A 13,021-nucleotide genomic window follows, 5' to 3' on the forward strand; every position below is an offset into this window, starting at 1 on the left:
GGAGTGCTGGGGTAACACTGATGGTGACAGCCAGGACAGGCTGGGTGGGGAGGTGGAATGGGAAGCAAATCCCTTCTGTGCCCCTCCGAGGGGTAACCCCACTGCTGTAAATTCCCCAACAAACCTGGATCACTCCAGTTCGGGCACTGCCATCTCCAAAGGTGTTGGGGGAAGCATAAAACCCAGCAAGGTGCTCATGAGGGTGGGCAGACAAGGAGGGACCACAAGGGACAAGCCTTGAGCAGCAAGGCAGTCACACTCCTTCCAGGAGACAGTTCCCAAGAGTTTTCCAGAGGCAAAGGAGAATGCTGGCGTGGAAACGCAGCCTTACCTTGCCGAATAGCCGAAAGCAGATCACTCCTGGCATCGCTAACTGCAGGCAAGGATGACTTGGGCTTGGATGTGGAGGTGTCGGAGGGTGGAGGAGGGGGCGGGGGGCCGTCCAGGCCGCTGGAAGCCAGGGGTGGTGGGCCGGGAGGAGGCGGAGGGGGCGGCGGGGGTGGTGCAATCCCACTACCCGGCTGCGGCAGCGGAGCTGGGAGAACACTGGAATAGTCAACTGCTGGGGGAGGTGGGGGAGGTGGAGGGGCAGCAAACTCGGGGTGAGGGGGGAAAGAAGGGGGCGAGGGTGGCGGGGGGGTTCCCGGGGAGGGGAAGCCCATGGGAGGTGGTGGAGGGGGGTTGTTTTCCATCAGCGGAGGTGGGGGAGGAGGAGCTGGAGGGGGAGCAAAGCCCGGCCTGGCTGCTGAGGGGGATCCGATCGGAGGAGCTGGTGGCGGGTGGCTCGGGCTAACCAGGCTGGATCGTTTGGGCCCTCCAGAACCTGAACCTCTTTGGTTGTCTACAGGATAGCTGTGGCAACAGAAGGAGAGAGACAGGGAATTAGTCTTGAGGCCAGATCAGACTGTAGAGTCTCAATGTTAATGCAAATCATGTGTGTTTGCTGCAGTCCAGACAAAAAAAAAATCCAAGTTCCAGCTTCTAACTGATGTTTCCATGAGACCTGATTCCTTGGTTTTAGTTCCCTTGCACTGTTTCTTTTGGCCTACACCTCCAGAACAAAGGAAAGCTTCTAGGGATAGCAGGAATGCTGTCCTCCATCCCATCTCCCAGGCTGACAAGAACATGAGCCACCTCACCTCTGTCAGAGGCCCGGCAGGCATGTCCAAGCTCAGAGCAGCCTCCTGGCTCCAGAGCTCCTGCCATCACCCCTCCTCGCTGAGGTCAGGCTTGTGACACGCCAGGCAGGGATCAGGGATGCCTGCAGCAATAAACCCCACGAGGAGGGCGGGGGTGCCAGGAAAGCATATGCTCTGAACACCTGCTAGGAATGGATCTCCTCCCTGGATTCCACGGCTCGGAGCTGCAGTGCAGCAGCCATGTCTCAGAGCTCGCCGTGGGGAGTGAAGGAGAGGACATAGAAACCCAACATGGTTTATGGAAAACACCAATGCATGAGGGACTGCATCTCCCATTGTGGAGACTCTGTTCATCCCAAGGCCCCCACTGCCCATGTGACAGCGTGACATCCTGTGTAAGGGAAGTGCCAAACTGACACCTCCTTCCATGGCAAGACAGAAGTATAAGGTACATTTGCCACAAAAACATCACCATTTTTAACAGTGCTGATCCAAAACAGACTCCTGGAGATCAAATCTACCTCCCAGGGTTCCTTAAGAACAACCATCAAAACAAAACCAGAGAGGGGAGATCTGTGGGGCTGGGCAGAGATCTAAGCAACTGCACAAGGCAGTGAGAGCTTCATCTTAGAGCTCGTGTCTGCTCTGCCCGAGAGGCACAGGCTGCAGAGTGCAGTGCTGGGTCTCTCTGACACATCAGAAGAGCCTTTGCTGCAGCATTGCTGCCTTTGGATAAGATGGAGACAAGCCAAGCAGCCCTGTGTATCAGACAGACTTCCTCTTGTTCCTCTTGACTCTGTTTTAATGTCTTTAAAAAATAGAAAAAGTCTACTTTTGTTTTGCCCTTTGCGTCTTGAGCCACTGCTGGACCATAACTCTCATCTCTGGAGGTGCCTGGGAGTCACCATTTCATTCAATCCGAAGTAAATGACCTGAACTTGCACCCAAGTCTCTGGGAAGGAGGCAGCTGCTGTGCTCAAGTCCTTGAAATTTAAATACATCTCCATCTCCAGTGCCCACGTCGTGTGTTTCTCACGTATCAGAGCAAAAGAGGTTAAAGAAGCTGTTCTTTGCAAAGCTCTGTCATGGAATAGCCTGAGCTGGAAGGGACTCACAGGGACCATCATGTTCAGCCCCTGGCTCTGCACAGGACACCCCCAACAATTCCAAGACGTGCCTGAGAGTGTTGTCCAAATGGAACACAAGGAACACAAGTTCATGCTATGGAACAACTGCACTGGAAAACCCCGGCAACGGAGCCAAACCATTCACTGGGACACCGCTGGGGAATAAATCTGCTCTAGTTCTCCCCTTCTGCCTGGGAATGGTGACGGTGGCTGGGATTCATGGAGAGCTGCGCTGCCTATGCCTCTGTCCCTGCCTGCAGTTGCACTTCCCTTCCAGACAGGAGCATTCTGGTTCCCATACAACACCCGTTAGGAAGTTCTGCTGAACTATCTCAGCCTGTCTCATGTCATCCTTTTACACCACCTACTACTCCTTGGTGACAGAAGGGATCCCGTAGGCTTACCTAAATTCCACCGGGGGTGGAGGCAGGCTGTCATCTGGGAATGAGGGAGGTGGTGGCACAATAGAGTCAGTCTGTGGCGGTGGCGGGTAGCAGTTCCCATCCATGCTTTCGCTGGAGCCGATGCTGCCGTTCTGATACACCATGTTGGAGGGGTACCTGGGAAAAGCAAGATGAGCAGTTTGTTTAAAGAGCTCAAGGCAATGCCTAAAGCTCATTTTTCCCCCAGAGAGTTGTCCAGAGAGGTTGGCTGCCCCATCCCTGGAAGTGTCCAAGGCCAGGTTGGATGGGGCTTGGAGCAACCTGGGGTAGTGGAAGGTGTCCCTGCCCATGGCAGGGGGTGGGACTGGATGGACTTCAAGGTCCTTCCCAACGCAAACCAGTCCGTAATTTTATAACGTTAAAAAAAACAACCTTTACTTCTCAAAGACTCTGATATGGAGAACCACACACACCTGTATGTGTTTGCTCTACATAATTCTTTGGCTAAAATTTGCTCAGGTGCTGCCCTGTTTATTGCTGCCACACACCGGAACAGCAGGAGTATGTATTTTAATAAACAAGCAAACACCTGAATAAATCCATTTTTCTTAACACTTGATTTTGTGAAAACACTTAAGAGTGTTTTGACCAACTTGGACTTAAAGAACTTGCAGTTACACTGAATATCATCAGTGGCAAAACCAGGAGATACTCAAAGATGCCAAAAAATAAGCTTGAGAATAGAGTATCGAAATGGAAACCGCAATGCCATTAAAACAAGTATCCGAAGCTGGAATAGTACTGAAAAGAGACTCTCACACTTTCAGTGGACTCATTTCACTGTGGGTGGGGGAACCACTCCATTTTTGGGGGCCCTGGACCCCAAGTGAATCCAAATGCAAGAACACGCTCACATGAGAAAAGAGAGGAGCAAGAAAATGGTGCTGTTGTGCTGCTCGATTCCCCTGCTAGAAACCAAACCTGTTCTCCTATTAAACTAAAAGCAAGTTTTATTTTTAGCTGGAGAGTGTGATTTAAAGAGAGATTTTTTTCTTATATGAAAGGAAGCTGCAAGGAAAAAGAGGATTGTGGGGAATTCGGTCTGCTTCCAGCCTTGCTGGTGTCAAAAGTTAAATGAATTCCCAAGCCAGAAGTGCTAAAGAGAGATCTGTAGCTTGAAATACTTGGATGGGGACAGCCCCCGCTTCAACTTTAGGGTGTGAAGAGCCATTTGTGAAATGTAACAAAGCCATCACACAATGGCACCGAGATGCCACCCTCGGCTGGGTGTGAGGGAAGGGCATCGCCGTGGGGCAGAGCCAAAGCTCCCAACACCTCTGTGCCCACAGGCAGCGAGAGCAGCCAGAGCCGTTCCTGCCACCTTGTTCCAACCGTGCAGCTCCCTGATTTATTTGGCAAATTTTAAATCAGCAGACGGATTTACTTTGGAGAATCTGATTAGTGGCAGTATCGATCCGTGGATCCGGAGGAGCTGCAGCGCAGGGTGAACTGCATCCCAATCACCCAGCCCCAGACTTGCTTACCCAGCAGGACCATGCTTGTCCTTTGACTCGACAAATTCTTGTCCCATTTTCAGCTTTTCCCACTCCTCTTTCCGGGTTTTGATTTTCCGTGGATTCACATTTCCTCGGTTCGGATTCTCCTTTTTCTCTTTCTAGGAGAGGAGGAATCAAACACAAGCTTTATTTTGCTTTAAATTCACTGGGAATAGAGAGGGACAGGACAGACCTGGAGCAGTTACAAGAAGACACATTCTCAAAGAGGATTTTTAGTTTCCTTTCCTGATTGCTGCACTCTCCAAAGATCTTCCATATAAAAAAGCTGGAGCACAGACAACATAAAAAAATGCCAGACAACATCAGGCTCCTCAGTGCAGCTGAGACACGATGCCATCATCACCCTCTGGCACGAGCAGCTTGAGGGCAGAGTAAAAGCTTGGTTTCCCACAACAATTCAGGTTTTGGCCTCTGTGTCGAGACACCCAAATCTCACCTTCGCCCTGATGGTGTTCAGTGTTCTGGGGTACAATATGGACACTTGCCCACAGAGAACTGGGCTTTAGATGGCCTCACTCAGGATTCTAACACACCCTAAATCTCTCTTTTGTTATTTTTCATTGAAGAATCACAATCTGTTTTCATGCTTAGTGCTCCAGTTGCTCAAAAGCTACATAAAGCATGTTAAGACTGCATCTTACGCTGTAATTTAACATTAAGGCCCAAAGACAGTGGCATTTGGAAAAACCAATTAGAGGTATCTTTGTTTTCTTTTTTTAATTAACAAGGTTGAAGGTAAACCAGATAAAAACTTCACTGAATTGATCCCTCAGGAGTCCCAAAGTGCAAACCTGAATTTTGGATAGCAAATTTGGAGTCCAAGATTTATTAACACTTCCCACTTCCTGTTCTTCCCTTCCTCACCCTATGTTTCCGCTTCTCCTTCATGATATCCTTGGTGTCCTGAAGCATTTTCTCCTTCCAAAGGTCGAAGAAATATGAAGGATTTGTGTAGAATTTAAGCGCCTCTTTGCCATCATCCCTGGAACAGGGAGGGGAAAAAACCACACAGACAAAGATCAAGTCACATATTTCTTTGTGTTGAAGGAAACACATGGCACAATCTCAGACGATGGTTTAAAGGTGCAGTGAGATGGTCAGAAGGGCTGTTCTTGCCTCTGCCCCCCCATTTCAGAACATCCCAGTCATCCTGGCACTCCCACTTCCCATCCCTTTTGCCCTCACACAAACCCTCCATTCCTCAGCACCTGAAGAGCTCCACTGCTCTGAACAATCACCAGGAGAGAGCAGGTCTCTCACTTCAACTCCCTTTTGTTTGTGCAGTATTTTGGTGTGAAAAAACCTCCTCCTCCAGCTCAGGAACCCTAAATCAGACCAGCAGCGTCCTTGAAGCTCCTGAGTGAGCGCACACACACTCCCTCTCCTCCCACTTTGCAGTGCAGCCGCGTCTGGCAGGAGACAGCTGCCTCCAGCTATCTGTAATTACTTTTTACCTGCTCAGAAGATATTTATGGATGTGGGATAAGTCTCTGGATTCTGACCCCCTTTACTTGTACTACCTACAAGATGGAATCAGAGCGGGACTGCTCAGAACTGGTTACACAGCCAGTGTAGATCCCACCAGATGTCTCAGAGCAGGCACTGGAGGCCACAGGAAGCATCACCAGGAGTCTGCTGCACCCACCTGGGTGAGAACCACCTCCAGGTGAATGCTCTGCACCTCGTGCTGCGGCTCTTTGGAAAGGAGCCATGGGGCTACGGAGCAGCACAAGAAAAATGCCTCATCTGCAGCACACCCAGCATGGCTCTGCAGTGCCAGCCACACCTAACCCCAAGGCAGCCACGGAGGTGACAGCAGAAAACCAAAGACATAATTTCCTAGCTATGTTCATTTGTATGACCTCAAAAGCAAAGTTTCACATAATCCAAAGGACGGAGATTTCCTGGTGGATTTCAGTTTAGCAACTCAACCTTCCCAGAGGAAACAGCTATTTCAGTTCAGCACAGGATGGGAAAGAACCTTCCCGGCAGGTTGGGAGGAAGAGGTTCCTCTTTGCAAGGGAACAAGAAGGTGTTGCAGCCCTACCTGTAAGGTGAGAGGATGTTGAGAGGTGGAGGAGTATTGCAGGTCCCGTAGGTTTCGAGGACAGGCACAGGGAGAGAATCTCTGTCAAAGAGCTTCTGGTCCTGAGTGGTGGAGCTTTTGAAGGCCTTCCTGGTGTTAATACCTTGCAGGGAGACTGTAAGGAAGAGGAGAGAGCAAGTGAAGAACAGCTTGACCCAGGCCAACAACACTGAAGCCCAAGCAGTGAACATCTGATTGCAGTTGGAGTTCTTGGCATGCTTTGCACTTCTTAAGGTCAGGTTCCTTTTCCCACAGATCCCTTGGGAAACCCATCAAATCTCCAGCGTGCTGTGCCAAGATCCGCTGCTCCATCCACACAGCCCTCCCTCAAGCGGCCCATGGGTTTGGAACCCCTGTGACCAAGCTCAAGCAGCTCGTCCACTGCCACCCAGCTGCTGGAGAGTGAGATCCCACATGGGGAATCCCTGAAGAGCAAAGCTGGACCTGGCCAAAAAGGCTGTCCACAAGTGCTCTACTGGGAGGCAGGGAACAGTCCCTCTTCGCTCCAGAGAACACATTCCACCACCCAGGGCAGTGTCACGCTGGGTTTATGGTGCTGAACCAACCACGCTGACTCAACGAGAACCTTCACCATGGTCGGCCTGTGCTCCACTCCATTACCTTCCTCCTCTTTGGGATCCAGCTGAGTGACTTTGACTTGCAAGCGGTCAACTCTCTCGACAAGAATGCTCACCCGAGAGGCAAAGGTGTTGGCTTGAGTAAACAACTCCCTAAATATGTCTTCTGCAGATTTACCTGCAATAATAAAGTGTCCACATTACCCTCATGAACTACATCAGACCATACTCGGTCTCCGAGCTTGTTTTCTTGAAGAAAGAAGAAAAAGAAAGAACCAACCACTCTTCTTTTCAAGTTTGTCAGGGTTGAGTTTAACATCCAGGAAGAAAACGCTTTGTTCCACCAAAACCTGGCATTTCCAAGGGATCTTCAAGCAATAAGGAAACAACTGAGACATACTTTAAAGTCAATTAAAACTAAACTAAAACGAACTAAAAAGGACTGACAACACTACACTGGTCTGAATGTGGATGGATCTGAAGGTCCTTTAAGATTCTCTGCTGTTCTGTTTATTAGACAAGGAAATACAGTTAGATTTTTATTGCTCTGGAGAATCTCAAAGGCTCCCAGTCTCCAGCAGGCCTGCCTCCAGGGGAGCTGGCACATCTTTACAAGCTTAAAGCACTCTGGAAGTAGAGAGCAGACCCAGCAGTCCTGGATCCCAAAGCTGGAGCTGTAACCGCAGCTGACAGCACTGACCCTGCTGTTCCTTCAGGTGGCACTGTCTGAAAAATCGATGCATTCACATTGATTCTAAATCAAAACCAAAAGGGAACTTCTCAGTCAGGGACATTCCCTCTCAAACAGCCTGGACTACCCAGTGGGCTGCTATGACAAGCACCATCCGTGGTTCGGGCCACGAGAGTGCCTGGGGCTCGGATCAGGAGCTGCACCAGTTACAGGAGTAACAAAATCATGCCCCGTCCTTAGGAGTTTAAAACCTACAGTGCAACAAGAGATGGCCACAGGTAGACAGAGGTGGGAAACCTGGAAGAAACCCAAGAACTTTCAATGAGTCCTGTCTTTTTGTTCTGCTCCCAGGCACAAACCAAGCCAGGGAGCCCCAGCCACGCTGAGGACAGCGCAGAGCAGACTTGGCACCAACCGCAGACATGGGCCCATGGTGTTCCCACTGATGGGAAACATTTCCAGCCACGGCTGCTGAGTACAAGGCTGCTCCCAATAAGCAGTCTGGTTTTGAAGTGCATCATCATATGGTCAACAGTTTGTTCTGGAATCTGTTACTCCTAAAGATCCTCTCCGACATTCAGGAAAGAAAAACCAGTTGGAAGTCTAATTTCAACAGCAATTTTGGAAAACATGGCTGTCTGCAGAGTCCCATCAGAGAGACAAAGCGCCCCTTGCACAAGGCAGGGCGAGGGCATCCCCAAAGCCCAGCTGCACAAACACTCCCAGCTATCTAACCTGACATATCAGCTCCTTGTTCCTGCTCCCAGGAGATCTCCTTACACTGCCAAGCACGGTGAACGAGCCAGGTTAAAATTCAACCTTCTCCACCCCTTTTAGTGGCAATGCCAGGTCCAAGTGTTTGTAGAAAGCAAATGCTGAAGGTTAACTTCAACTGACCTCTTCCTTCTACCCTCCCAGACAATGCAGACTCCACATATGCTCAAGTAACAAACTCAAACTCATGAGAAGGATTTTACATTTGGAAACCTAAGGGCCACGTAGCTCTTGCTGTGGCCATGTTTTGTGAAGCACTCTCCATGTTCAACATCAGCACACATCTCCTATTTGACCAAAGAGAGCAAAAATTTGTCTGTGGGAAAATGCAAAACCTTCCAGCAACAGCTCAAAAAAAGAAAAGTTGTAATTTCATTTCTACTTTCACAAGAAGTGAAAAACATTTCTGAATTTCACCAGGAACTGCAACAAGCACTAGGGGAAAAATTAAGTCTTTGGTATGCAAAGTATATTTCAAGTATCAAACACTATCTAACAGCACTTTCTGTATTGGTTTTGACCCTGGAGGGAGAAGAAGGGATGGTCGGTGTTCCCTTGCCTGTGTAAGTGCAGCTGCAGTTATCATCCAGCATCTCACATGTCGCCTGTGCTTCATGAACACTTTTAGATGGGGTAAGACAGAGATTAATTTTTTAGTTTAGTTACTTTGACTGCAAAAGTTCAGCTTACAATCAGAATTATCTTTGTCATGCACTGTCAGGAAGACAGACGGCATGATTTAATAGGTCCTTCCATCTTTAGCTTGTGGATTCTATAAAGTAACACAAAACCGTGCAGTCGACTTATACAAAGTGCTCCCAGCTGCGATAGTAACGAAGGGTAAACTCACTGGAATATGAAAGTTTGACAAGATTTATGTTTGCATCTTTGTAAAGAGACTGTGGTGCACCAGGCATGGCTGATTATTCACTTGACAGGGCTGTCACAGCCTACTGAACCTGCTCTATGTTCCTGTACTAGTCAAGGTACAAGAAGAGAGTGAATTTGTTTCTTGGAGGAGAGAGGAAAGGGTGGGGGGCAGGAGTTTGGTCATTTGGGTGCGAGCGTAGCCTAAACATTGCTTTATTTAAAATACTGCTGACCCTGGGGAAGTGGATGGTGCTCAGCATTTCCTTCCCATCTGCCTTGCTCTCCTCTCACACCACGTGTCAGCAGGAGGCTCCTCTCCTCAGTTTCCCCTCCAGGTACCTGTGACTGGTCCAGCAGCTCACATCTTCCCATCCCCACATCCCAGCTCCCAGGGTACCTTCCCGAGGAAAAAAACAGGCTGCAATTTGGCTCCCAGCGCTTCAGAAACAGAGAAGCTTTGAATATCTGTGCAAAGAAGGTCTAAACCTGTGGGATCTGGCCAGGGCTGTCACACTAACCCACAGCGTGTCTCCGAACAGGGATGAGCTTTCCCTGCAGCGGGGCTTTGCAGAGCTTTGCTGCCTCCTTCCTCACCATTTCACATGCACGAGATGGATTTCACTCACTCTCCATAACCATCTTGGCTACCAGACCCAACAAATGAACAACAAGGGCCAGTTGAACGCGAGCAGAGAGCCTGGTTTCGCCTGTGCAGTGACATTTCTCCAACCCAACAGAATGTGACACCGACTGGCAGCAAACACGGGCCCAGATTTCAGTGACAGCCATGGTTTGCACTGCTGGAAAGAGGCTGCACCCAAACTTTGCCTGCCACATGGCGGAAGACAAGGGCTTGCTTTGCAGAGCAAGCAGAAGGGCTTGCAAACACCCCAGAGAAGCTAAACAATAGATTAATTTGATTATCAAAGTCTCGCTTCAAGGACAAAGGTGGTTAATCAGAACCCAGAGCATTTCAACAGAGTATGGAGTCATCCCGGAGAGACCACAATTAACTCTTCGTATCTCCTGTGGCATGTAGGCCTGTGTTTTCCCTCCAGCTTTTCCAAGGCTATGGGTCAGCCCACTGGAGAGCTAGCTGAGCCAGGCATCGCTTCAGCTCATGCTGCCATTTGAGTGAGCAGCCCCAAACCACTGACACTCTGGAGGCACCATTTGGCTCAGACGGGTCTTTGGGTCTCACAACGCAACAAACAGCAGCAGGGGCAAACAGGAGCTTCTGTGTGGGGGCTTTAATTATCTTCCATTAAAAATAAGACTACTGATATGGTGTAGATTCAACAGAGTCAAGCTCCATTTAGTAGCACATGCAATTACAGGCACGTTCTCTGACACAAGATCCTGCCTGCTCCGAGAGCCTCCCATTTTACAAGCCTGAGTTGTGCTCCATCCTTCCATCTGCAGTTTCACTGCAGCCTCTCACATACACACACACATACACACACCCCCCTCCCCATTTTCTCTTAGATAGGAAGGCAGTGGGACCAGGGATATGAAATTAGCATCAGATTTCTTTAGGAAAACATTTTAGCATTACCCAGGGAAGGCAGATGGGGGAGAAATAGGAACACGAGAGTAGAAAGGGAGCTAAATAAAGAGCAGTAGCGACTCCTGAGGGCAACGCGCAGGCTCGCCATGGTACTCACTCAGGCTGCCCAGCTGTCGAATGACATTTGCCAGGGTGATGTTGGTCACGCATTCCAGCTCGCTCGGAACGCTAGGCAACGTCTGACGGCACAGGTGCCTTGGCTCAATGTTCCTCGTTACTAACGGCATGGTGGACCTGCTTCAGGCACTGTTCTGAAAGATGAAAAACAACCCAAAAAAGAAACAGGAAAGGATTACTCAACCGCAAATTCCAGGCACACCAGAGCCATGGTGTTCGTTTTTCCTGCTCTCAAATGGCTTTATTTATAAGCCTTCTTTCCCCCCCTCCCCACCCTGAGAAAACTGGTTCATCAGAAATAAAGATCCTCCTGTTCTCTGGCTTGCAGTGACAGCAGAGCCCCACCAGCCCAGGTACAGAGGCAGAGATGGAGAACTCCGCATCTTCGCCCACATTCCCAGCGCTGCTGGCAACGCTGCAGCCGTTGTTCCCTTCCCACCCATCCACTGCCCGGATAGGGCTCCCGCCTCCCGCGCTCACACAGCGCCTGGCGTGACTCTTACAAGCTCCTCTTCAGAAACATTTCAAACTTGCAATCAATAGTTGCTTAAACCGAGGAGATGAAGACAGGAGATGTTATTATACAAAAAAAGAAAGAACAAAACAGCTTCTCCCAGCACACCAAAGCACGTGTGGTGCCTCCCTCCTGGCGCAGCACGCGGGGCTCTCCTGGAACAACAGGAAGCGCTTGCAGCTGACCAGGAAACTTTCTGGTGACTGTTCCTTATCCTGCAGGCTGCACCCCTCTTCCCTTGGGAAATCCCCCGGGGATGAGGTTTACACTGGACCATTGTTTTCGTGCTAGAGCAGTTTAAGGTTGAGGGAACTCTAATCAGGATGCAGGACTGGAGTGTGCTCAGAAACAACTCAGGACTGATTGTACAACAGGCAGGACAAACTTCCAGTTCTTTAAAAAACTAATAAAATATAAAGCCTGAAGAAAACCTAAGTGTCCGGAAGTTATGCTTTGGACAGAAAATGCTTTTATGTGCAGGTCAGTGCCTTGAACTAACAAAAAATCTCTTTACTAACAGGCCCAAACGCTGAAGCATCAAACAGCTCCCTCCCAGATTGTCCAGCTCCAGGAGGGAGAAGGAAACCTGGGTGACCAGCTCACTACAAGGAGCATCATACATGCCTGAAATCTTTAGGACTAAGTGAAAGCAAATACATCCCAAGTTCTTGATTAATTTATAAGGGGAAAGAATCACTTTTCTAGGTCAGCTGAGGAACAACCCAAGAGAAGCAGGCAGCTCCCATGTGATAGGCATGTGGATCTGCTCGGGCTGGGTGTAAAAATAAAACAGGAAGCGAACAGCTTGGGGAACATGGCTTCCTGTCACCACCAGCAAAAACCCAAGAACCATAAAAAATCAGCTGTTTGCTCTTGACTTTGAGCCACCCTTTGATAGTCTCTGTGGCAGCTGGCAGCTTATCTTTGAGGTCCAGGAGTCCTTCCTGGATGCTTTTCTATCAGGGTGTTAAGAGGAAGAAGTGGGCATTATCCCTCCTAATTACCTCACAAGCCAGATTTTGAATTGCTAAATTTGACCCATTAAGGCAGAGGAGTTCAAGAGCCGCAGCACCGGGCGCTGGGATATCTCCCAGACAAGCAGATGTAGGTTGCTACCATTTTGCAACGCCTCGACACGAGGGATTTCACAGCATCTCAGAATGCCAGGATGGTTTGGGTTGGAAGGGACCTTAAAGCTCATCCTGTTCCAACCTCCTGCCACGAGACCAGGCTGCACGGAAAGGGTCCCCAAAACTGAGGACCTTATGGAACAGGCGAGTGAGATCTGCGTCCAAATAAATAAAAGCAAGACCCTCCAAGGATCGAGTACGTGTTGTTTTTCCCTGTGTCCACTGCAGCCACCAGGAACTGCGGGGATATTTAAAGAACAGGGTGAACTAAGGAAGGGCTCTGACCTTTCCCTCCCAACACCCCGTGTTTTATCGATTCCAGCCCAAGCCCTACAATCTTTTGTCAGCTTTAGTGCTTCATGCCAGACAAACTTTCCCAGCTCCCCCCAGACTGCAGTCTGCACCAACAAGCAGCTCTCATAAACAAGGCAGCATTTGCAGGCTGCCTGCATCCAGCTTCTCCCCTGT

The 13,021-nt window shown here is 49.5% G+C and overlaps 1 protein-coding gene across 2 annotated transcripts in view; it reads right to left on the reverse strand.

Moving 5' to 3' along the window:
- The window catches only part of WASF2 (WASP family member 2), a 32,224-nt gene that overhangs the window by 4,438 nt on the left and 14,765 nt on the right, over positions 1-13,021 (reverse strand). For both annotated transcript variants that reach the window (XM_032132338.1, XM_032132339.1), the window contains 7 exons: positions 10,890-11,043; positions 6,934-7,068; positions 6,274-6,427; positions 5,091-5,208; positions 4,194-4,324; positions 2,671-2,826; positions 332-852 (listed from right to left, as the gene is read on the reverse strand). In XM_032132338.1, coding sequence (XP_031988229.1) covers positions 332-852; positions 2,671-2,826; positions 4,194-4,324; positions 5,091-5,208; positions 6,274-6,427; positions 6,934-7,068; positions 10,890-11,019 — 1,345 coding nt within the window. In that variant the 5' untranslated portion in view covers positions 11,020-11,043. The remainder of the gene's footprint in view (positions 1-331; positions 853-2,670; positions 2,827-4,193; positions 4,325-5,090; positions 5,209-6,273; positions 6,428-6,933; positions 7,069-10,889; positions 11,044-13,021) is intronic.

The sequence above is a fragment of the Corvus moneduloides genome, chromosome 23 (assembly GCF_009650955.1).
Source record: "Corvus moneduloides isolate bCorMon1 chromosome 23, bCorMon1.pri, whole genome shotgun sequence".
In the NCBI taxonomy this organism is placed as follows: Eukaryota; Metazoa; Chordata; class Aves; order Passeriformes; family Corvidae; genus Corvus; species Corvus moneduloides.